Below are 26776 nucleotides of genomic sequence, written 5' to 3'. Positions count from 1 at the left end.
AAAAAAAACTCTGAATGTACCATTAGAACTACTTTTGCTCACAGATGTTAAGGTTAGGATTACACAACAAATGCACAGGCTAATAGAAAATGTTCTCAGAGAGAGTTTGTGTGTATGGATGCCGTACTTAGACGATAGAAAAGGAGGCACACTATCTCTCTGTCCCTTCAGCTCAGTCTGTTGTATCTCGTCTCTCCTTCTTTTGATTGGTGTGTGGTCAAGAAGTGAGCTGTTGTCTTAATCCCTCACTGGCCACAGTGTGGTGACTGTAGCTGTGTGTGTTTGAAAAGCAGTGTGTGTGTGTGTGTGTGTGGATTCAAATATAGAAGCGATGTTTATCTTAGAGAGTGGTAGTTGTCTAGCAGACTGGGTGCAATTATTTGTGAATGATTGGATCCTTGATTGAATAATCAAATCATAATCCACACATCCGTACTTGTCCTCATGTCATTCATGCATCCAGGCCTCTTTTACTGTTACAATCAAATCAGCTTCAAAGTAATTTCATATACATATATACTATATGTATACAATACGATCGGATTGAATATCAGGTCTCCAGGACGATAGTGCAACCTGAAAGACAATACCGGAGCTAAGTACATAAAGTATTACAGTGTAACACAAAACCCTGAACGTTATTAACGTTCAGCAATTTAATATCTTGCTGGAGGGCTCTTCCTCTCAGCAGAACCCAGGCAAAATAACCTGCGCTTCATGTTCTGCATGTTCCCACTCAGCATATTTGCATTTTGCCGAACTCATTAAAACACTGAAGAGTTTGCCTGTCGAGCAACATCACACTGGCTGTTCTCCTGCGACGATGACGCGTGACGTCAGATTAATTATCTGTATTATACAAGCCTTGTCATGCTTGAAAAAATAAGGTCAGGTTTGTTCGGCACTGAGGTAATACTGCAGGGGTGGATGAATCATAAATACATTAGTTAGCCCACTGAGCAAGCTTAAGCGTGCTTGCCAGGTCTCAGGTCTGGTTACGCAGACGGTGAGATGTGGAACAGCTAGGCTAGCATGCTACATCTATGAGCATTATGTTTAAACATAGCTTTTCTTTTTGTCTATCAGGCAACTATGAATGAACAGTTTGTCCCAGGTGCCATAATACATGCGTTATTTATGAACTTTATGATTTGTAACATACTGCAGGTCTATTTATTAGCGCTCCTTAACCCATTGTGTAAAAAAGGAATAAGCTGAACCATATTCACAGCCACACAAGTCTTGCTCTGGCTCTGTCAGTTCAACCGTTACAGCATGCTGTTACCTTTCATCACAAGTGTAATTAAGAATAGATTAAACTTAGCACTTTGCAAAATCGGCTCAGCTCCAGTTCCTGCTTTTGCCTGAATGCAGGCGATGGATGAAAGGTGGCACCAAGACCTGGAGTTTAAAGTGATAACCTTCCGAGCTGCGCACCTTTACCACAGGAACCCATCAAATCAGCATGCAGAGGTGCCTAGGGACATGGCCTCTGATGGAAGGACAAAGGAAGAGAATGAGGGGGACTGGGGACTGGGGAGTGTGTGGAGGCGGGGGGGAGGAACTGAGACATAAAAAGAGGTAGTGATGAGGGGAGGGGATGTTTGAGGTCATATTACGTTTCCTTGATGCCCTTTGTTGTAGCGTGTTCCAGATTCCTGACAGATAGCAAAGTGCCTGTTCTGTTATCTATTCATTATTCTTTTTTATTATTCCTGCAGGTCTGAAGATATATTTTCCTAAACAAACACCAGAGCTAAACATGACTTCCTGTGGAAGCTGGTTAGGTTGTTTGGAGTGTGGATGTGCCAAGTCTACCGCAGATCAGCTTAAACGAGTGAAACGATTCGAATCCACCTTTTGCATCACATGGCAGAAGCCTCACGCTGGCTCGCCTAGACCCTTCACTTACTCCACATTTTTCTGTTTCCGTATCAATCACTAGGAGCCAGGGAGCACTTTGAATGTATCCGTGATTGGTGTTTGACTTGCCAGCACCAGCAGTTTGGCATAAGTACCATGGCATCACCCGCTGTGGCCGGCTATTCAAGTGGGAAATGATTTTTGACAGGCTCATTAATATGTAAGGCAATCTGCAACCAAATCACACTTAAATGTATCCTGATAGAGGTTCTGCTGGTTTTTTATGGTACTGACTAAAAGCTTGCTTGCTCACCGAAGCAGGCCGAAGACAGCGAGCCATTGATTATTCTCTTGCAGAAGAACAACTGTGTAACTGTCCCGTTTGCTTAAAAAACACACAAAATCTGCACAGTGAAAAGTACATTGAGATGGAAGCAGATGCACACTGGCACTGCTGACTCCATTGTTTAACAAATTGGCACCAGAATGCTGTGCCATTAATCATTTATGAAATGTTTTGGTTTATGCTTTACAGGGAAATTCACGTTTATTATTTAATCTCTTTGTAGGCTAACTAGAATAAAGATACCGAAATAATGCAAAGGTGATAAATATCTGCACAATTCATGGCTGTCCTTATAGGATTGTGTTCTTTACACCCATATGAGGTAACAGATCTCAATTCAACATTTATTCTAGATTAGTTTTTATGCAGATTTTAATTATGTGGATTTTAATACTGTCTAATGCACTAACCATGTTTCTGTGCTCTGCATCATCACTGGATATGCCGTCTCCATATTCCTAATTAACTATTGCTTCCAGCTTTGTTGTTGTGCAATGGGAGACTAATAGCAGGCCAGTAGACCTGATTTTGCTCTAGAGCCATATTGTCATATTCTGAGAACCGTAACCACATGCGCTGTGCTTCCATTAGCATGTGAATGGCCCTGTTTAGCTCTGTTCCACTCCCCATGGGCTGCCTGGCAAACCAGAGTGTGTGTGATCCTGACTCATGGTCACTCATGTGTCTCTCCCTGAGGACTAATTAGGCAGGTTTTTAATGTAGAGTTCTTCCTCATTGGTGGTTCTACACAGCTGTGTCTCTCTACACCCTTTCCTTTCCTTTCTTTATGGGATTTTGGGAGTTGGCATGGGGTTGAGAATCAAAGCTGTCATGCCTTTTGTATGAATTAAACATTGCTTAATTAACATTGCCTAAACCTTCCAGGGTGTCTTCTTTTTTATGCATGTAGTGTTGCCTGGTCATGATTTCATCCAGGTCAGGAAGATAATAGACTTCAGCACAACATCATCTCTCAATGCTTCAGAGATTTCACTGTTACTCAGTCATCTAGCATGCCACACACTTCCAACTTTCCATATAAACAAACCCGGAAGAAGTGTCAGAGCTGCTATGATCATGAACTGATCATGAAGGAGTCAGCACTGTACCCCATAGAATTCTTAAGTCAGGTGTGAACGATTCCACCCCATTTTTTTCTCCCCAAATTGCTCGTGTGCCAGTTCCCATCCACCAACCACCTCTCCCCTATCATACGACAGCGACCAACAGGGGAGTGTGTTTTTCTTTTGTTTTTCTATTGTGTGTTTCCTCCGAGACACATGACACACTTCTCCAGCTACTGCTCATGCTACACAGGGCAGCATAACACACTCAGAAGAAAAAGTGCAATCTACCCTCTTCTGCATACCAAGAGCTCACAGATGCCTATGGCTGGTTATTGTCACTGTGATTGAGAGAGTATGGCTGCGTCCGAATAGCCCTACTACCCTACTATACAGTAGGTGAAAAGCAGTACGCCAAAGGAGTAGTATGTCCGGATTCTCAGTATTCATAAAACAGTAGGTGAGAAATATCTGGATGACGTACTGCTTCCGTTGAGATTCTGCAGTATAGAAGCAATTCACACTGCGCTATCCCATAAGGCAACAGGACTGGCGCGGAAGAGCTGTCAGAATCCAAAATGGCGGAAGGTAGCGCGTCGGCTCTTTTTAAGTTGTAGGTCACATGACCATGCCAGCATAGCAGATGTAGTATGTCCGGATTGTATTCATTCTACACACATAAACTGAGCAGTATGTACTGTATCAATGGCCGAGTGGTAGGTACTGAATCGAAGGCAGTATGTACTGTTACGGTACACAATTTCGGACGCAGCCAATGCCTTCCCTTCCACCCAAAGAACACAGCCACGGATTGCTGTGGCATCGTCGGGATTTGAAACGCGCAATCTCCCAAAGATAGAGTGAATGCTTTTTTGTTGTAGCACTCAGGAGCCAGGCATGAATGCTAAGTTAAACATGTGTAATGCTTCTTTTTTAACCATTATGTTAGCAGGACCTCAGGCTAGGCCACAGGTTTGCATGGCCGTTTAGATTTCCCTGGACCTGAGAAACAGAACTTTCTTACTTCACACATCTAACCTGAAGCCACAGTTTCTCAACCAAAGACCTCCAGCCCAAAGATTTCAGTTAAACGTACACACAGGTCATCTCATATTCTCTTACTATTAGCTGTTTGCATATTCATTATCTCATCCAGTCCACAGAGACTTATTCTCCGCCATCTGGTAATGTAAGTCTCCCTGTACTCCTACTCCTTTCCTTTCCCTATGTTTTAGAGCACTTCATGGTTGGAACTGGTTGCCAGACAGTAAGGCCCTCTCTCTTGGACAACCTAATTTTATTTCAATGCCCATTTGACTTCACCTGTGGATTAATATCATTGGGTTGACTTCTTCTTCTTATTTTTCTTCCTCTTCTTCTTCTCTTGTGTTACTGTTATTGTTGTCATTCAAACTCATCACTTGATGGGTTTTAAAGAAACCATTTGGAGCATCTAAGCCTCAGTCACATAATCTCCCTTTTCTTTGGTTTCCCTAAGGTTATATATGGATGGCTTGGTTTATAAGTGTCAAATAATTCATGGCTGCCATTAATGTGCACATGTGCGGATTTGAATTTTCCCTGAAGCTCTTCCTGTCTGTACTAGCTGCAAAATTGCCAGAAATCAAGACTCTGGCATGCGTCATGAGGCCAAGAAAAATACAAAATAAATAAATAAATAAAAAAATCTAAAAGCTGTGTGAAACACTCAGACCTGGGACTTGATTACATAAGCCCTCAGAATTCCTATACAGAGGTTTAATAGTGGATTTTGATGTTACTTTCAAATCAGTCTGGTCCCTAGACTCATGATCAGTAGAGATTATAGTCAGATATCAAAAGCAGACAATCTTTAGTAAGCAGAGCAATATAAAGTGTCTGGGAAAGAGTGGGATCAGTGTGAGAACAGACGATTGACCCCGGCTATGCTCCCTAGTGCCTCTCTAACCCTTTACCTCTCAACTAATCCAAATCCTGTTCCAGGTCAAGCCAGGAGACCAGGAAAAGAGGGATTAATGAAAAAAAAAACCTTCCACATGGCCACATGTAGCGTTTCACATTGAAGTTCATTTTTTTATTGCTGTTTAAAATTAAACATATACAGAAAAGTGCAAGACGTTTTATTCCTGCCACGTTTTATTATTTACTGTTGCATTATTTTCTGTCATTCAAAAATACACTGCAACCATTCTAAGCATTTAGCATGCCTTTCTACAGAATGTGATGGATTTTTTTTTTCCATTCATCCAGTTCTATGGGTGTTATGAAAATATTGGCCATGTGCTCAAGTACATGTTCCTTTGAGTCATCAGGCACTGCTTTTTATAGCTGTATTTCTGGCACATTGATTCTTGTTTGTGGCTTAGCCCAATATTTAGTCTGTTCTGGTGTGCATGAAGAGTCCAGTCCCGTCGGCGGAAAAGAAAATAAATGGAATATAAATTTCCTCTAATACAATTTATGCTTCATTATTGCATTTTAGACGTAATAATAATACAGTGTAATAATAGTGATCTATTATTAGGATTATTAAAACCTGTAAAAATAGGGTTTTCCTGGTCAACCATAGATAGAACAACGATTAAGACATGAATGTAAAAAAATTAGAGATACAGTAATTTTTTACTGCATGGAGTGTACAGGATGGCGTGTGTATGCCTGAAGCTTGAATGTCTTCTGCTTCTCTGACACAAGAATGCTGCATGTTGCCTTTCTTGGACTCCAGAGCAGCTAGGTCAAAGAGCAGGTGTGGCTGGGTGTGTTTACTTCTTGCACTGAGAACTCTGCTGGTAAAAAAAAAAAAAACATTTCACTTATTTAGCCATTCAGAAATGGAGCCACCTAATTGGTGATGCTACCTCACTCATTTAACATTCGCATGACGAGCTCGTTGAAACATGCGTGGGTTATTTTGCTGACTTTGCCTTGTTAATGCCAATAGCTAACTTTCATCTCCAAGTGAAACTGCATGTTTTCTCTGCTGATGATAGATTGTTCATTCTTCTTAGCCACAGGGTGTGTATGTCTGTGTGGGAACTCTTTTTCTTACTGGATGATGTGATTCATTGCAGAAACCAGTCTCTCAGAGTTATTCACATGCGATTCACAGATATTCACAGTGAGTAGCTCAGAAGGAACCCTAAAATTGTTTAGTTAATTGAATTTAATTTGACAAAAATTCATATCTTAATATTTTCAAGTTCCAAATTTAGTTTGTATTTAACATATAATACATAATAATATGGCGCTGTTGAGTTCTTGAATCTGATTGGTCAGAAGGTGTTGATTAATTTTCTATTATAGTAACTAATAGTGACAGTAGTGCAGCTGTAACAGATTCTACAATAACAGCGCATTCACTGGAGTGTATGGCCAATGCTTCATGTAATCTAAGCCTAATAATACACTGATTAAAAAAAGTGTTGTTACTTAACACAGAAGAGTGTATAATCATTGTGTAAGGAGATGTTTATTTAGGATTTATGGGTGGAGTCTCCAGTGTCAGCTACATTTTCTTCTGTTTGATTAACTTCAAGTGAACTTTGATTCACTTTGTTTCTAGCTATAAGGGTGTGTAAGTGATTAACTTGTTCTGCAGACTTTCCACAACATTACTTGCAACTACAAACAGATGAAAAGTAATATGTTGTTCTTTATTATATAAAAATTGTAATTATTGGCAAATTGCTGTGGTATAAGAGGTATTATACACTTCAGGACGTTGTTGTTATAGGAAAATAATCTACTTCGTTGTTATAAGAGTCACTCCGCACACCAACTCATCCTTGATTATTTTCCTCTAACAGCATGCCCTATCATGTTTTATTCTTTACATACTAACCTGTGATAGAATGCTGCACCCATTTTTAATAGGCAGGAAGCTCCTTTTTTAATTGCAAACGGTTCTCTGAAAGACCAGTTTTATTTGCGGAGTAAGCATTCAGACTAAGAGGAACAAAGACTAAGAATATTTCCCACTATGTTTATCCAGTTATACAGGTTTAATGATAATGATTAGGTTGATGTATAATCCAACAGATATATCCTTCTTATTATTAATCAGTGTACTAGTTTTATTCTTCTCCAACTACAAAACCAGGTACATAGCTTCTGCACACGCCTACTCAGATTGTTTGCACGCCTTATGTTTTTAAAATTCTACACTAATTCAAGATTTATAGTTTTTTATGCATCAATATTTTAGCATAGTTTTAATAAACTATATTACAACTAGTTGCAGTATATGAGTTTGGCATAATTCACTTTGTCGTCATGATCAACTGATATTAGCATCTGTTCACCACCAGACATGCCACACCAAGCATAGCAAGATAACGTAATATCACTACATTATATTTTATATTAGCTGTCTTGTTGTTTCTTTGTTTCTTTCTTTTTTTTTTTTTTTTTTTTACAGACTGCATTGCAGTCCTAATGGCTCAGCACAGTCTTAGATACACTATAAACTATTCCTGCAATACATATATAAAAAAATGTGTAAAAAATATTGTTTTCAGTAATATCCAGAGGATAAAAAAACATCTACACACCCCTGTTAAAATGGCAAGTTTTTGTGGTGAAAAAAATTAAACTATGATAAAACATGTCAGAACTTTTCCCACCCTCAGTGTGAAAATACAATGTATAAAAATTAAGTAAAAAAGGGGGTCCCTGGTGCTCTAGAGGCCAAGGATCCTGCGCTCTCAGTGCCAAGGCCTGGGCTCGATTCCAGGGCAGGGAACCAACATAGCCACTTGGAGCATACCCTCAGTCCCAAGCCCAGATAAAATGGGATAAAATGGGAGGATTGCATCAGGAAGGGCATCTGGTGTAAAACCTGTGCAATCAGAAACATTTTAGGGAAAATGTGTAGGAATTCTGTAGGATTTTCTTGATATCTTCTTGGTTTCATCTGACTGCTGAAGCCACTGTTTGCAAAGAGCTTACAAAGCCTGTATAGGATCTCATTGTCGAAAGGAACTGATCAAGAGAGGGGTACAAAAAATTTCCAAAACATTAGATGTACCATGGAACAGCAAGTGGAGAAAATGGAGCACCACTGTGAAATTACCAAGAACAGGACTTTCCTGCAAGCTTTACAAAAGGACAAGACAAAAACTTACCAGGGAGTCTGCCAAGAGACCTACTGCAACATTAAAGGAGCTGCAGGAATATCTGAACTACTGATTACTTTCTGCATGTGACAACAATCTCTTGTATTCTTCATATGTCTGGGCTATGGGGTAGGGTGGCTAGACAGAAGCTCTTTCTCACAAAAAAAAAAAACATCCAAGCCCAACTAAATCACCCCAAACCATGTGGCAAAATGTGTTATGGTCTGATGAGACCAATTCCAAAAGGCATAATATTTCCATAATTCCAAAAGGTATGTTTGGTGAAAAAAAAGCACATCAAGAAAAGAACACCATACCCACGGTGAAGCATGGTGGTGGTAGCATCATGCTTTAGGGCTGCTTTTCTTCAGCCAGAACTGTGGGTTTTATCAAGGTGGAGGGAATCATGAATAGCTACAAATACCAGCTGATTCTCATGCAAAACCTTCAGGTGTCTGCTAGTAAGCTGAAGAAGAAAAGGAATTTTAACTTTCAGTATGATAATGACCCAAAGCATACATCCAAATCAACAAAGGAATGGCTTAACCAAAAGAAGATAAAATGTTTTTGAATGGCCTAGCCAGAGCCCAGACCTGAATCCATCTAAAAATCTGTGCGGTGACCATGAAGCAGGCTGTGCACAGGAGATGCTCTCACAATTTGAGGAATCTAGAATGTTTCTGCAAGAAAGAGTGTGAAAATATTGCCGAGTCAAGATGTGCCACGCTGATAGACTCTTACCCCAAAAGAATAATGGTTTAATAAAATCAAATGGTGTAATAAAATCCAAAGGTGCTTCAACAGAGTATTAGTTCAGGGGTGTGCACACTTATGCAACTAGTTTAATATAAGTTTTTGATTTTTCTTTTTTCTCCCTAAAAAGTTTTTGATTGTTTTTCACTTTATTTAGTGTCATTCTTGTACTTCACAAAAACCTGACATTTTAACAGCGGTGTGTAGACTTTTTATATCCATTTTATCTACACTAAATGTGTCATCAGTGATTCACTCTATGTATCGTGTACAGCCAGTTATACTGAAACAATCAAAGATATACCTTTTTTCGAATAATAAAGCAGAGCCTTGGCTTTGTTAGTCATTCTCGGAGACAGTAGGAATGGAGCTGCAGCAGTGGATGGATGGATTATAGATGGGTGGGGGAGGTCTTTAGTGCTCAGACTCAGCAGAAGCAGATAATGGGTCTGTTAGGAGGCACCTGCCCTCCTCAGAGACCCTCCTCCACACAAAGACCCTCACAGAGGCTTAGTGCTTTTGTTGTGCTTCATCTCCCTGTCATCATGAAGCCATCCTTTAAGCCACGTGGCATGTTTTACTTCTTTTGTTATTTTTTTAGGCCCAATTCTGATATTTAGAGCAGTTTTGAGAGAATTACTATTGCTAATGGAATACAATAACATTAACTTTAGAAGAAATAAATAGAGTGACCAATAGTGTATGCATTTATTATGCATGGGTTCTAAGTAGATTAGAGATTAGAGATTTGCTTCTGTTTGTGTTGACACTAAATACAGGAATTAATGCATTTTTTTTCACTCGGGTAAAACCACAACTGCTTGATGTTTATTTTACTTTCACTCACTGACTTACTTATGTACATAGATCATTCAGCTTTCTTTCAGCTCTGTTTACTTGCCAGGCATATCTTGCTGTAGATTGTATTGACATCTTGTCACATTGTTTAATTTGCTCTAAGCCTCTAGACTATTGATCAGTGATAGTGACCACAGGCCTTAAAAGCTCTGTTTAATTAAATGGAGGGCAAGGTGTTCAGACCTCTAACTGGATTGAACATGAAGACTTTCCTCTTAGGAAGCTCAGCTGTAAATGATAGAGATTGTGTGTGTGGGTATGTGTGTTTGTGTGCTTGATTTGGTCCTCAAAGTTCAATTATGATGCATCCTTCGATGACAAGCAGTAGGGGGTCTAATCATCCAAGACAACACACACTGACTAATCACGTTAGATTAATGCCCCACTTCTGGTAACTCATTTCATCTACAGTACAAACTATTTACATTCGTATTTTCATGATTGAAAAGTGCTGAAAACAGGATGTGGACGTTTGAGGTCCTACTTGAAAAGCAGGATGAGCTTGTTTTCCACAGATGACAAAAGAAGCTAATGAGGGCCGAATGGCTTTCTGCCTGAAGCCTTTTCAAGTATTTTGAAGCTTCCACGCTGAAGGATCTGGCATGTGTGAAAAGCGAACACTAAGAGTGCTTTCACATATGCAGTGTTTACACTGTTTGTATGGAACCCTGGCGTGTTTTCCCCCTTGGTGTGGATTGTTTAGGCAGGTGAGAACACAGCATCTGTTGGGCAGCAGATGAAGGTCTTTTATTATTTTATTATTACTAAAGGAGTCACGGGGAGAATTTGTAACCTGTGCTCCTTGGCTGAGAGATTACAGTAGATGCAGTTCCTTGCATTACTCATGCACTCTGTCTGCTCATCTTTCATGAAGGAATTCATCTGTCTCTCTATCAGTCATTGAGGACTCATCTTGTAGAGTCCCCTTTGAGATACTGGCATATAAGTGTACTCACTTGCTCAGACTGAAGCTTGGAATCATGAATCAGTTTTGTATTGTTTAGTAGCAGGCCCATTGTGTTTTCTATGTATTTGTTTTATGTCTTCATTCATTAGGAAATTTCTATCTCCTTGGGTTTTTCTGCATGGGCTTAACAAATCAACTGGATTGCAGCGGGTGTAAATGTACAGCCATACCAAGATTTATTACTGCAGAGCCCTGAGAAGAAATGTGCTTTTCACTGCTACGCTGCAATGAATCCTGCATAAACAATGTGCACAGTAGAAAATTACAAATAACTTTGAACTGGTTTGTTTGTGACTGGTAATGCTGTAGCTTAAGAGAAAAGCGTTGGCTATCTCCCTATCTTCGGGAGATTGTGAGTTTGAATACCATGATGCCTCAGTCATTCATGGTCGAGAGCCAAGAGAGCAATGTTGGCTGTGCTGTCTGGGTGGGAGGGATGGCATACTCTCTCTCCCCTGTCAATCACACTGACACTAGCCAATCGTGGGTGTCTATGAACTCATGCATGCAGAAAAGGGCAGAGAGGGCTTTCTTCCAATTGTGTTACGCAGCATGTTTGAAAAGATGTAGTAGTTTCACATGTAGTAGGCTGCACATGTCTTGCCAGGAGTTACACTCCAACCTCCCTAGTTGGTAGATGTTGTGTGATAGGGGAGAGAGGAGAGTTAGCTAGTGGTGTATTGGTAAGACAAATTTGAAGAGAAAATAGTGGGGAAAAAGAAGCAAAGAAAGATGTTGATCATTTTGGTCAGAATGCTGTGCCTTCTCTTACCTTACATTTTGCTTCCTCAGATTGTGTGAATGTGATTACTGTGGAATTTAGTGGTGTACTGACACATTCCGGTCACGATTTGATTCAATTCAAGATACTGGCTTCACGATTCAATTCAATTCAATTCTTAAAATATTTTGAACAACATGTTATTACAAAAAATTATGACTGGAAAGACTCCTTTTTATTTCTCTATTATAAACAATGCAAAACAATGTGCATTTTTCTGTATAAAGCTAAATAAATAAAAAAATTGCTACAAACAGAGGTTTAATATTGTAAACAAAATGTACTACAGGTTCACCATATCTTAAAAATAAATTTATAAATTCTCCCAAAAATTTGATGGATTAAACAAAGTCTCTGACCTGGGGAAAATGATCAATTGAAACATAATGAGCTTTCCTAGCAGTGTCTGAGGTGTAATGTTTACGTGAAATAGAGCTCCAAAGGCAGCTAAAATGCCTGAGTGCCGCAGCCTCTTTCCTGTAGATCGCAATGGCATGGAGCTGGTGCCATTTGAAAGCTACCGAAGAGCTCATTTTAATGGTTATAACGTTGTTGTATAACTTTTGTTTACAAAAGTACAGAAGATTCCCGGTAATGGGCACAGGTTCTCATGAAAGAACGTTATCATGCTCTCTATATATTTTAACTTCATGGGTTGTGCAGAATGGAACCTTTGGCTTTCAAACATTACAATTGCATTAGATGCATGATTTCATTGTTACACCCCTAGTGGAATTACATCAACAGAGACAGAAGATGCAGAGGTCTACAGAGGTCTACAGAGGTCAATAATTTAATTAGTATGTTCAAAGTAGCTAACGAATAAATTCCAAACCCATCAGAATGAAAATGCCAGCCCACTCAGAGGTACTGCAGAGGCAGTGTTTTGCATCTTATTGCTGAAACTCAAGCTATTTGACACATATTTCACTTCAGGTGTTGCTGCTTCTCTTGTTTTTCGCCTTGCAGCAAAATTATAAAGCACTGTTCTGTTTTTTTTTTTTTTTTTACCAAAATGGCTGTGAATTTGAAAAGAAACTGTAACTAGATTGGTTGTAGCAATTAGGTTGTTAACTAGCTAAGTTGTCTGAATGCATTTTTTCTTTTCTTATCCAAACAATGGACCTCATTTTTCAAGCTTTAGTAAAGTTGCGTGTAAATGTTTTTGTAGGCCAAACCGAACTGTCTATCACCTCACACGGGGAAACTGCTGTGTTTGATTGTTTCCAGTGTATCGGCAATCGTCTCTAAATATCCGTTCCCTCCTAAACATGGCATGCTCTAAATCGTCTGGTAGCCTAGGGCCAGCTCAGCATGTTGGAGTAGGAGCAGTCCTTCTTTTATACAGCAGCAATTCTTTCATTTTAATTGAAAGATTAGTCTAGTAATCCATGCCAGCTATCTGATTTGAAGTCTTGCGGTTTACATTAATTAGTCTTCCTATTACACTCACTCACGAAGTCTCGTAGGATAAGAACGTTTTCCCGAACCTACAGGATTTTCATGAATACCAGATTTCATGTGTAAATGCTCCTACAACCAATTTACAAATAAATTTGTTTGTATCCAAATTGTATCTTGACAAATGAGGGCCAATATTAGGGATTTCCTACACGTCACTGTAGGAACATCATATTCCTAAACCCCTGTACACCAAGACTGTGCATGTAAATGCACTATTGGTGGCTGTGACGGAACGTCCTTAATGTAGTACCCTTAATAGGGTGTGAGGGAACTGGCTTCATGTTGAGCTCAGCTGTAGTTTGACAACCAGTCGAAAGTGCAGTAAAATGGTGCCTCCTCTAGATGGCATTTTAGGCAGCTGCGTATATTCTGCCGTATCACTAAGGACTGAACCTGATTAACGCTGCCCTACTTTTGATGCCATGCTTAGCCTTTAAATCTTTCCAGATGAAGCCCTCTTTAACATTTCTACTAGGGACAGAAACAGAGAGGGGTTTAAAAACAATACAAAAATAAGGAATAATGAAGTGGATTTGTAAAATGTAACTATCCAATAAATATCCATGGGGTCATCTGGGGAGTGAGGACACAATTGCTCCTGAGGGAAAAATGGAGTGTGTAGCAGAGGAGGTGCTGAAGGAGTCATCCTCTCTGCTATAATGATCAAAGAGAGAGAGAGAGAGAGAAAGAGATTGTTGTTAATGCCATCTGGTGCACCCACTGCCTTTCTGTGTTCATATCAACAATGGAGTAAAAGCTGCCAAATGTAAAATTTCTAAATTTCTCAATCTAAATTTATAATCAGCACATTCAGATGTGAGTGGAAAACCAGGAAGGATGTAATCACTTTAACTCACTTTATAATGCTCATTTCCCACTCACTGCACCAATCATTTGTCACCCATAAATCCTCAAGAGATGGTCCTTCTTATTTATGCTGGTACTAATATCTTCTCTGGGTTTATCTGACCCCTTATGAGAAGTAAAAGATCTACAACTTGCAAACGACCACTGAATAAAAATGAGCCATTAAGCCTCAGCTAATGGCAGCTGGTTTACTACATACATCCCCTGTCCCTCCTTTCTTTTCTTCTTGAGCCAAAGAAACTCTGATTTTGGACTTGTTGTTGGACTTTGTTGCTGGCCCTCGCTTCTCCCTTTAACACGAGCTGACGTGTTGTAACTAGGAGACCTATTTGTCTGCTCAGTTACCACGCGGTTAGCACAGAGCCTGTGTTTCTCTGTATTTCATCTCTCAGGCACTTAGTGATTCCTAAGCACTGTTGATTTACCACTGTCTCTCTTTCAGGCCATGAGAAAGGGTTCCTGATCTCATGTCTTTAGGACCATTATAGCAAATGGATTGCTAGCAATAAATGAAGAAGTTTCCATCATTGTGACAGTTCTTCTGCAAAACTTCTGTCTAAGTCAACATTCGATCTGCCCCAACTTCTTTTTATAAGCTGGTGAGTTATGGAGTGGAGCTTTCTTTTTACTAGTACACGCAAGTTAACCCTTTTCTAGACTGTGAATTGCGTGATGCATACATCGCTATTACTGTTTAAAGGTCCTGTATTGTACACGTGTACTCTCTGGTGGATTAAGAACATTGGTTTAGTTTCATTTATCTATAACAATCTCACTCAGTTTTTACATGCTCATTTTATAGCATGGTCCATGTCATTGTATCATATTTAGAAGGTTCAGTAGATTTTTTTTTTAATTGATTAAATTTATTTGGTACAAATAACCAGCAAATTATGTAGAACATGATAAAAAAAATTTAAGCCATGACCTCCGGAAAAATATTATGTGGCTCAGAAAACCCATTTGAAAGAGTGACTTCCGGTCTGGAATGTGTGTTTGTGTTTGGATCAGCCTCCCATTAGTCATATTATAGACGCTCTACTCCACGGGCCAACGTAGATCCTAGGGGTGAAGCTTTGTGAACATGAATGGAGGTAGATGGGCTCAAAGAGTTAAAAAAAAAATCATTCAAATATCTAACCCACATACGTAACTGTTAGAGAACTAATCTGGAAAGAATCTTGCCTAATCATACCTAATGCACCTTTAAGTGCACTTTTTTTTGTCATTGTGTCATTATTTTCATCATTATGTCATTAGTGCAAAATACTGAGGCCTATTTCATTTATTCATGCATTATTATAGAACAGATTTTACTTTGCCCTGCTTTTGGTTGAAGGTGTGTTTGCTAAGTTTGCACATTAAGTTCAGTTTAATATTTACCACAAATGTTTCAACTGCTCTGCATTATACAGTGGCCCCAAAATGGCAAGTGCGAGAAAAAGCCAACATTATTATTTTTTTAGTAGTAAAAGAGGCAATTCAGAATAAAAATACATGTCTTCAAAACATTTAAATGAAATCAGCATATTTTAAATAAATGAGCTTTGCTTTTACACAAAATAAGCACAGCTGATCTTGACCTGATGGTGGATCGCATGGTGCGTAACTGGATAACGAGGATAGTACTTTCTCTGTTGTTGTCATGTTTTCAACTACAAGATACAGTTTTTGCCATTGTTTGAATGTGAGATACAGCTTCAAACAAGCATTCACAAGCCTGAAATAATAGCTGTGAAATCTGATCAGGAAAGTGATGGGTTATAATTCAGCATGTAGTTGATTCAAGGGGGTTGTTTCTGTATTTAAATATAGTAATTATGGGAAAAGATATGAATTGGAAATACACTAATGTTTTAGAATTCGTGGCATGGAATAAAATGATTTAAATCGTAAGTGTATAGTTTGCTCCACTCACTACACTGTTCATGATAGTCTGTTTTTAAGGACCACTGCTGTTTATCATGTTAGAAATGATCTAAATCGTTACATTTGGGATAAACGTATTTATGGCTCTCTAAATGGGAAATGAAATGAAAACGGAGGCTTTATATTAATTATAGACAAACGGTGCAAAAGATAATGATGCTGCTTATAAACATCACATTAATACATGCTGAGCGTCGGTCCATGACTTTAGACTTTAGGAGATCACGAGTTTGAGTCCTGAAGATGCGAAAGCCGTCTGTGGCTATGAGCCGTGGGAGCAAACCTGGCCCCGCTGGCAGGGTGGGAGAGACGGCATACTGTTTTTACTAGCCAATCATAGGCATCTGTGAGGTCATGCATTTGGAAGAGGGCAGATATTCTTTTAGTGTAAGTGTGTGTTACGCTGCCTGTGACGCCGCATGAGCATGTGGTTGGCTGGCTTCATATGTCTTGAAGGAAGTATGTGTCAGGCTTCAACCTACCTTGTTGGTAGCTGTCATATTGATAAGGGAGAGCTGGCTGGTGGGTGTGAATTAGCAGGAGACCAAATTGGGAAAAAAAATGGGGAAAAAAAGAACAAGCTATATTATATGTGCCATTGTTCCCTTGTGAGAATGAAAATGAAGAGGCTTATGGTCTAGTATCTTGGTCATATTTTAAGAAGAGATTGTTCGGAGCTCTTTAACTCTTGTGTGAGATCTGCGCTGCTGTAGTGTGGTGAGTAAAGGTCGTGTGGTATCGATATTTTCTGTGCTCTGTATTACTGTACTATCACGTGGCAGGTGATAGCATTTGGCTTGCTGTTTACTGCTACTGTACCACCAGTCATGCAGCTTTGTACCCTGCAGATAAGATAAGAGTGTAAGTAAATAATAATAGTAAGCTGTACATGTAAATGTGGTATAGTTCCTAGGATCAGAAGTTGTTTGCTAGTTATTTTCCATATATTATTATTATGTTATGGGGAACTCTAGCATTATCTACTTTATAATTGTCCATTTTGGTCTGTATTGAGTTGGCAATGTAAGTTCTAAAAGAGCATCATTATTTCTGCAGAAAAGTTCTCTGGATTCAGACTTGAGACTTCAGGCTTTCACAGGTATATAAATACAACCTGAAATCAAAGCAGACTTTTTTTTTTTTATCTTCTTAGCTCATGTTCTTGATCTGATTGTGTGTGATTCATCTGTAATAATCTATGTATCTCTTCTCTAAACAAACATTTTTCATGTTTCACCTCCCCTCATGATGCTCATGAGGGTGAGCGGCAAACGCTGGCCTCGGCATTCAAGTCAACTCTCCGTTCTCTCACACTTCTGGGATGAAATCTTTGTCTTTTTCCTCCATCTCTGCCTCCTGCATTAGCAGGATTTCATTCGCCTCAGGTTTTTTAAGTGCCAGTTGTGGTGTGGGAGGAGAGTACTTCTCTACAGTCAACTGCAGGCTAGCATCTCCGTGTTTGTTTTGGAGCAGCCACTTTACACAAGCCGACAGATTTCCCACATACGCTGTTTTACCCACAAGTACATCAAGTTGCAGAAGAAAAGTATACACAAGGCTGTGCCGTAACAGCAGTCTTACACGGTTATTGCAGTCAGCACATCATATTAAGTGATAGAAGGCCAAGGAAAACTTTTGCAGTTTTGTCTCTGATCGCATTATTGATTCAGAAAACACAGTGTAAAGCAGTGACTTGGGCAGCCATTCATCCATAACTCAGAGGCTACTAAACTTTTTCCATTTTCTTGTGTAGAGCCCAAAAAATCAAACGGCGGGATAGAAAATGCGGACCGATGAAATTTTGCTGTCAATCACAAAATGATGTAGCATAAAAGAATGCAAGAAAAATATTGTTTACACTTAGATGACAATACACTCCAGGACAGAAAAGACAATACCCCACTAAAGTGTTTTAACCACAAAAGTGCTGCATATAATTCAAAGTCAAGATCTATTTCATGTTCGTCATCTGTGGGAGGTCATTAAAACTACAGGAAGCTGCACTGACACGTCCATGTGTAACGGCTGTCTCCAAGCTTACCCCAAAGACTTCATCATTCGATAAATCTAATTTTTTTCCATATCAACTTTTGTTGTATGCTAATCAGTTAACCTTTGTTTTATTAGCTGATAAATTTAAACCATGCTAAATTCCATGAATTTTTTTTGCTTGGCCTGCTTGGAATATATGGAGTAAACTAATCTAACAGTAGTCTAATATACTGTAAATATATTAAGACTGATTTTTATAAATAATCTTTGTCGTGATAGTCACATTAAATTGTAATTACTGCAAATTTTTCACTTTAACAGTGTGGCTTCTGCACAGTTTTCTGCACAGCAGTTCTGAATGGGTTAAAAAGCACTTGATACTTCTTCCTTTTTTTTTTTTTTTTAAACACAATGACCTAGAAGTAGCCTCTTCTTTGGCACACTCACACACAACAGTGTGCGTCTCACACACAATAGTAGAAGAAGAATCCATGAAAGCTCATTTAAACTTTTAGCATGCAACATTTCACAATGAAGCTTTTTTTTTTTTTTTTTTTTTTATTTTTAATTTTAAGATTTCGTGGTTTATAACACCCTAAAACCTTATAATATAGATTTAGGAGTGGAGTTTTGTTACTTTGACAATGTTTACATTTTTTTTTGTGTGTGTAATATAACTTCCAGACAAACAAAGCAAATTCTGCTGTGCTGTAAGATATATCTGAAATGGAGGTGAATCTGTAGTCAAGCAGATAATGTGGCTTTGTCTGATCAACAGATTTAGTATAATCCTGTGCTCAGGTTCACTGGCCTCCCAGACATCCACCCGCTGCTTTACCCTAAATACCCTCCCTTCCCCGAGTGACACTGTTAGCACTGAGGCGATCGCTGCTGTCCTGGGTTGTTATTTAAATAACCAGAAAGGAATCTGACTTCTTCTTAAGCTTACCGCAGCATATGGGACAGTTCAAATCCTGTAAGGCTGCCACTGGTTGCCATGCCAAGGCTCTTTTTGAGCCCTTAAGAATAAAGACGCACATTTTTGCACTTGTGTTGATTTTTCGGTGTTGCGCAAATGGCTACAAGCAATTATTAGCCTTTAATAGCTTACGGGGCCACAGTGTGGTATGGTGAAATGGCAAGGCTGTGTTTGCTTGAGCTGCAGGGAAGTGATTCGTGTTTCCATGCTGCTCATGTTCAAGGGTAGTACAGTGAGTTCTCATGCATGTGTTCTGGTTAATAATCAGTGAACAGTTTAGCAGGTCAGTTTACTCCTCAAATAGTCTCTGTGGAACAGTCTGAAGTGACATGAGCTGACATGTCTCTCTCACTGACTGTCTGTCTCTCACTGACTGTCTGTCTCTCTCACTGACTGTCTGTCTCTTTCTCCCTCTGTCTCTGTCTCTCTCACTGACTGTCTGTCTCTCACTGACTGTCTGTGTCTTTCTCCCTCTGTCTGTCTCTCTCACTGACTGTCTGTCTCTCACTGACTGTCTGTGTCTTTCTCCCTCTGTCTCTGTCTCTCTCACTGACTGTCTGTCTCTCACAAACACTGTCTGTCTCTTTCTCCCTCTGTCTCTGTCTCTCTCACTGACTGTCTGTCTCTTTCTCCCTCTGTCTCTGTCTCTCTCACTGACTGTCTGTCTCTTTCTCCCTCTGTCTCTGTCTCTCTCACTGACTGTCTGTCTCTTTCTCCCTCTGTCTCTGTCTCTCACTGACTGTCTGTCTCTTTCTCCCTCTGTCTCTGTCCGTCTCACTGACTGTCTGTCTCTCACCAACGCTGTCTGTCTCTTTCCTCCCTCTGTCTCTCTCACTCTCTGTCTTTGTCTCTCAATCTCTTTCTCTGTCTCTCACACTCTCTGTCTGTCTCTCACCCTCTCTCTGTGTCTGTCTGTCTCTCATTAATACTGTCTCTCTTTCTCCCTCTGTCTCTCTTTCTCAGCTCATCCTCCACCACTCCTTTGGTGCAGCGTGAGCACTGCTTGTCCTTTCTGGGCCACCAACTCTGCCTGTGTCGGCCTGTCTCCACAGCCAGACTGTGCTCTCTCAGACCATACAATCTTTCTCCCTCTGTCTCTCTCTCTGTCTCTCTCTGTCTTTTTCTCCCTCTGTCTCTGTCTGTCTCTCACAAATACTGTCTCTCTTATCCTTCTGTCTCTCTAACTCTCTGTCTCTTTCTCCCTCTGTTTCAGTCTGTGTCTTTCACCCTCTCTCTGTCTCTCACAAACTCTATCTGTCTCACTTTCTCCTCTGTCTCTGTCCGTCTCTCTCACTCTCTGTCTCTCTCTTTCTCTCTGTCTCTGTCTGACTCTCTCACCCTATGAAAAGGTAAATGAAAGTAGCAGTTTCAGTAGAACTATACTGAAGAGTCTGTCCGTCATATAGTAACAGAAGGACACATATAACATGAAGGAACTCAGGTAGAGTTTGCTGTATGAGTGTAAAGCATGTGTGTCTAATGGCTGTGTATTTGCTGCACTCAGTGAGGAAGTGCAGCTCATCCTCCACCACTCCTTTGGTGCAGTGTGAGCACAGTCTGTCCTCTCTGTGCCGCCAACTCTGCCTGTGTCGGCCCGTCTCCACAGCCAGACTGTGCTCTCTCTGACCATACTTTCACACTCTCTGTCTTTCTCTTTCACCCTCTGTCTCTGTCTGTCTCTCACAAATACTGTCTCTCTTTCTCTGACTGTCTCTCTGTCTCTAACTCTCTATCTGTCTCTTTCTCCCTCTGTCTTTGTCTGTCTCTGTCTGTCTCTCACAAATACTGTCTCTCTTTCTCTGACTGTCTCTCTCTCTAACTCTCTGTCTGTGTCTTTCTCCCTCTGTCTCTCTTTCTCTGACTGTCTCTCTCTCTCTCTCTCTCTCTCTCTCTCTCTCTGTCTGTGTCTTTCTCCCTGTGTCTCTCTCTAACTCTCTGTCTGTCTCTTTCTCCCTCTGTCTTTGTCTGTCTCTGTCTGTCTCTCACAAATAATCTCTTTTTCTCTGACTGTCTCTCTCTAACTCTCTGTCTGTGTCTTTCTCCCTCTGTCTCTGTCTGTCTGTCTTTCTCCCTCTGTCTCTCTTTCTCTGACTGTCTCTCTCTCTCTCTCTCTCTCTCTCTCTCTAACTCTGTCTGTGTCTTTCTCCCTGTGTCTCTCTCTAACTCTCTGTCTGTCTCTTTCTCCCTCTGTCTCTGTCTGTCTGTCTTTCTCTCTCTGTCTCTGTCAAAAAAAAAAATAATTCAAACAATTCAAATGAGCTTTATTGGCATGATAAATTGTACAATGTATTGCCAAAGCATTTATATGCGTAAGGAATGAAACCTGAACAGACAACAAATGATAGGATTAACAAGGGAAGAAAAAAAAGACAAAAACAAGACAAAACAAAACAAAAAAAGTACAGAAGAAAGTGTATGTCTCTGTCTGTCTCTCACCAGTACTGTTTGTTTCTTTATCCCTCTGTCTTTCTCTCGTACTCTCTGTCTCTGTTTCTCCTTCTGTTTCTGTCCGTCTCACTGTCTATCTGTCTCTTTTTCCCTCTGTCTCTGTCTCTCTCTCTCTGTCTCTCACATATTCTATCTGTCTCGTTCTCTCCCTCTGTCACTGGATGTCTCTCTCACACTCAGTCTGTCTCTCACAGCTAAAAGCCGTTTATAATTGCATGCTGATCCAGTCAGGTTTATACTGGTTAGTGCTGGTTTAGGATGGTCATGCTGGTAGAGCTAGTCTTGCTTGTTGCCGCACGTGTTGGTTTAAACTTTTTTTTTTTCTCACTGGTTATCTGCCAGCACTACATTCTGTCCGTCTGTCTGTCTCTCTCCTTTTCCCTGAGGCGTGTATCTCTGTAGCTGTAGCATTATATCAACACTGTGCGGCAGAGCAGACCCGAGCGCCTGCTGGCTGAAGAAAGACGTCTTTGTGTTCACGTTTAAGGGTCTGCTCCCTAGCTGAATCAGGTAGCAGAGAGAGGAAGAGAGACGGAGAAAGAGACGAACGAGCATATACCTTCCATCAGATGCAGAAAGAAAGAGTTGCACTTATGAGTGATTTCATGTCTGTTTTACAAGTGTTTAAACCATAATGAATTATTTAAGACAAGAACAGCTGTATAGCTTGATTTATATTGTTGTGATAACGTACTAGCAGCATTAAACGAGTACTAATTTCTGAGATCTCATGAAAAATGCTTGAACTCGAATGCAGAACGGTCTAGCAGTAGGTTTTGATTGATCACTACCCCTGCCCCAACTCAAAACATAACTTTCGTTACACTTTTTTTATATAACTTTTCATACAAGAAAATTCAATATGTTTTACTACGAGCCACACACAGAGCGCTGTATGAAATACATCTGCACATTTGTATGCCTTTATTGAGGTTGTGTATTGCTTCCTGCAGTGGTACAAAGTTGGTACTAGTTGGCCTGACAACACTTAACCTTTGACCCCTGCAAGCCTAGACGTCTAAACAAATGCGGAAGCCTGCCCTCAGGTGGTTCAGGCTGTGGATGTGTGATAACAAGCTAATAAAGCCCCACAATGGCTTTTCAGTATTTACCAGGAATTACACACATGCATGCCTCCAGGAATAACTTGTTGAAGTCTAATATCTATACTGGCAAATGAAGTTTGTTAAATATATATAAATACTCTTAAATGTTTGTGCAGTGTACTTGTTAGGTGAGTAACCTGAGTACGTGAATTCCTCGCTATATAAACACATGCTCAAGTGTTGTTTCTTCATCCAACAGTATCAGATGCCCAGGATGATTTTGTAAACGTATTCCAGTCTAGTATTTTGGTTTATCACTTGCAGAGAAAACAAGCTGGGTGTGTTTTTTTTTTAATAGAAGTTTTCAAACTAAGCCCCTGTGTGATTGCAAATTCATGTCTCAGCATGCGAAGAGAAAAAATGGAAATATTATCTGTGCTTTAACTGTCACCTATTGTGCCATGACAAGCACCTAACTTTCCCATGGACTTAAGCAACACTTGCTTCCATCCACCTGTGTCAGGCTTTCTCTCTCTCTCTCTCTCTCTCTCTCTCTGTCTGTCTGTTAGTCAGCATTGGTAGTTTCTTTCTGCTTACTTTGGAAGAACTTGAGTTTGGAATAATAAAAAGCACCACAGTCCTGCTTGTAATTTCCCGTGCATTTTAAAAAAGGAAACCCATTTCACGGGTAATATTTTTACTCGCAGTCTTTGTGGCTATATGTTTCCCATTCATCAAATTTCCCCGTTTTCCTCTCAATCTAGACTGCAACAAATCTGTCTGTCCCCACTCTTGCAGCCTGCGAGGGATCTGGAGACTCGAAGGGGAAAAATAGCGGGAAAGAGAGAAGGAGTGGGGGGGATTGATTGTTTGAGGGTCATTGGTGGTTTCATGTTTCTCCTCCTCTGCTTTCGATTCTTCTGCTTGCTAACCCGCTCTCTCTTTTTTCTTTCTTATTCTCTCTCTCTCTCTCTCTCTCTCCCCCACTCCCACCTCCTTTAGTCGAGCCACACCACATTCTCATACAGGAAGAGAGGGAGACAGACAAGAAACTACATTGTGAGGAAAACGAACGCAGGGAAAGACTTTCAGAAAGGTAGGTTCTCTTTCTTTCGCTTTTAGAAAAAGAGAGATAAAGGCCAAGGACTCCTTATGTTATTTTTATTTGGGGTTATTCTATCCTTTCTTCTCTTCTCATCCACTGTGTGTGGATTTGTGTGATGTCTAGACAGAGATTTTTTTCATGCCATCAGTGCAACTCTATAATAAATGAGCAGTTCAGTTTCTGAAACAGATACTCCCAATTTGTCTTACTTTTCTTTTCTTATACGGTTCTGTTTTTTCTGCTCCAAATTTGGTCCTATTTTCGCTCCTAGATTACCTGTACCAGGTACTCAAGGACTATAGGGACACACACTGACTATATAACTCAGGTATGTCGTGGGCAGGAGCAGAACAAAAACACAAAATCACAGACTGCCTTGAGGAGCCTCAAAGACTGTATTGGCCAGAGCAAATGATATCACCTGAGAAGCATCTTCTTAAACGCAATGTGTCTCTTAAGCTCTCCCAGATGAGAGCCCTGAGATATCTATAGTTATCTCTAAATTCGATTCTGAGGGTTGAATCATACACCATAATCACAGAACTCCTCACAAGTCTACTGCATGATGCAGGTGATTTATTTGAGTCATACAACCTCAGACAAAGCAGCCAGTTGTACAAACCTGAATGATGATGCTCTGATGCTGGGAGCAACAACTCATAGAGAGTCTGCCAGACTCAGCAGCGCCATATCATTCCTGTACACCACTGAGCTCCAGTAGTCTGCTTTTAAACCTGTCATTAGCACAAACCAATGGGGTTTTTCTGAATTTATGCACACTCATAATCTTGATTTTTATGGATCTCAAAATCATGATGGAATGTCACATTTAGACCTGCTTATTTTTGTTATATTTAGTGTACTCGAAATGATAGGATGCTAATTGATGGTGGGCAGATGGTTATTAGCCACAGAAGGAAGGAGAATGTGGGAGAGGTACGGCAAATGACAGACCTCTCTTTTATTACTCCAAAGAAATATAAGCAGTGCTGTTGGCTGGAACATGAAGGTAAACCATGTATGATGAAGTGCTTGTGAGCTGTAATGTGCTATAGACATGATGTCCATAGGCACCTTCTCATGTTCTCAATTAAAGAAAACATCAACCACACAGTAGTAATAAATGCTGCTCCAAATAGCAAACGAATCATAATATACGGCCCTGTTGCATGAGTCTTGTGTTCATTATATATTAGGTTGTGTCGGATGTGTGCTCATTATATATTAGGGTCCAAAAGTCAAATTCACTACCTAGTGGATTGTTTTTATTAAGACTTGAAGCGCTGCTGCTTGGGCCGCCTCTGTTAATAAACCCTGACCAATTGCTCTCATTGCTCACCTTGGGAAAAGGCTAGGATAAAACAGTCCCTGCAGTCCTGCTTGTAATTTTGTTGTTACTACAGAATGACAAATCATTGTATGGGCAACATGTTTTGCCCAAGGGCACATTGATCAGTTCCTTCCTGCTGACTCATTTCTATCACTCAGATATTTGCAGCAAAGCTTCCAAGTGCCCCTGTGAGGATTGAATCCAAGACCTCCAGGTTATGAGATGACCTGTTCTGTCAGTGCAGCAACAACAAATGTACACTTTTTGTTATGGCCAGAAATTATGTGGCAAGAGAACATTGTGAACCATTAAACACTTTCAAGGGTCTACTAGGTGTTTGAGATTAGATCACAGGCTTCAAAGTGCTAACTATTCCACCATGTAAGCACTTTTTTTTATCCGTGATCCGATCCGATCCGAGATTCCAATATTGCTTTTCCTGCTGTTGTCACCTCACTGTTTGTCACCATGTGAAGGGCAGTTCCAGTACTGTGGACAACAGTGATAGGAGCATGACCATTGAGACCATTTGAGCAAAATTAACATCTAGCATCGAATCGTCCAGCCTGCCTAGTTCACACCAAAATGCCAGTTGGCACAGGGTGGCAGCTGCCTTGCTACCCTTTTCACCAACCCAGCATTGCCCTAAATCATCCTTTAAGCATTGTAAGGAATGTTGGTCAGTATTGAGTATTAGAAACTTTGGAGCAACTGTGTCATTCACTCATCTTCAGTAACTGCTTTATCCTGGTCACGGATGCGGTGGATCCGTAGCCTTTCCCAGGAACACTGAGAATGAGAGGGAAATACACCCTGGGTGGATGGTCAATCGTAAGTGACCATTTTAGGGTAGCCAGTCCACCTACTGGCATATTTTTTTGGAGTTAGGAGGAAACCAGAAAACTTGGAGTTAATGCACATGGACATGGAGAAAACAAGCAAAAGTCTGCACAGAACCTGGGACAATGACATTAGTGAGGTCAGGCACTGATGTCAGGCGAGGAGACCTGGGGTGAAGTTGGTGTTCCAGGTCACCCTAAAGGTGCTTAGTGGGGTTGAGGTCAGGGATCTGTGCAGGCCACTCGAGTGCTTCTAAACCAACCTTGGCAAATCATGTCTTCATGGACCTTGCCAACACAGGGCTGTTGTCATGCTGGAACTTGTGTGAGCCTCTTAGTTCCAGTAAAGGGAAATCATAATGCTACAACATACAGAGTCATTCTAGATAATCATGTGCCTCCAACTTTGTGGAAAAGTTTGGAGATGGCCCACATATTGGGGTCATGATCCAGCTTCCACATACTTTATGTATTATAGTGTAAGTGTCCTTCATTTCTACACCATGTCTAAAATATGGATACACCACTAAATAGGGATCGTAGATTCCAGTCCAAGAATCCATAGTCCAGCACTAATACACTTACTAAACATACTAAACCTGGTTACTAACCAGTTAGTTGTATCAGGCATCTTTGAAGTCACTAAACTGTGTTGGACTTCAGCCTTTCAGATTGGAACAGGAAACTCTTTATTAGTGTTAGTAGCAGATTTCTTTCAGCAGAGATTTCCCCTTGGGAACTGAGCAGTAAAGATCAGCAGCGTGTCTATTTATGGATTATATGGTTTATTTCACAACTGTTTTAAATCTGCTGAACCATTCAGTGACTAAATATTATATTAAATACAGATTGGTGTTAAGTAAAAGACTGGGAGATGTTAAATGTTGATTTGTCTCAGATGGTGGGCAGAAGGCAGAAGGCCTTAACCAAAATGGTGAATTATAGCCAACAACAGCTGGTAGGCCCTTAAACATCTCACTTCTCAACAGCATTAACGCAAAATCATAAATGTTAGTGACATGGGAAGATAA

General features: G+C 40.2%; 1 protein-coding gene across 3 annotated transcripts in view; it reads left to right on the top strand.

The window, feature by feature from the left end:
* Window positions 1-26776, top strand: part of plekha6 (pleckstrin homology domain containing, family A member 6) — a 103072-nt gene that overhangs the window by 1090 nt on the left and 75206 nt on the right. Inside the window, exons 1-2 of one of the 3 annotated variants that reach the window (XM_053227312.1) lie at window positions 19729-20418; window positions 23474-23567. Coding sequence is in view for 1 of the 3 variants with exons in the window: in XM_053227306.1 (XP_053083281.1) it covers window positions 20405-20418 (14 nt within the window). In the remaining 2 variants the exon portion in view is untranslated. Of the gene's footprint in view, window positions 1-19726; window positions 20419-23473; window positions 23568-26776 lie in introns of those variants that run through there. The other 2 variants (XM_053227311.1, XM_053227306.1) reach the window with 2 other exon arrangements.

This window comes from Pangasianodon hypophthalmus, chromosome 20 (assembly GCF_027358585.1).
Source record: "Pangasianodon hypophthalmus isolate fPanHyp1 chromosome 20, fPanHyp1.pri, whole genome shotgun sequence".
Taxonomy (NCBI): domain Eukaryota; kingdom Metazoa; phylum Chordata; class Actinopteri; order Siluriformes; family Pangasiidae; genus Pangasianodon; species Pangasianodon hypophthalmus.
The sequence above is the reverse complement of the archived record's forward strand: the minus strand, read 5'-3'. Positions and strand labels throughout refer to the sequence as shown.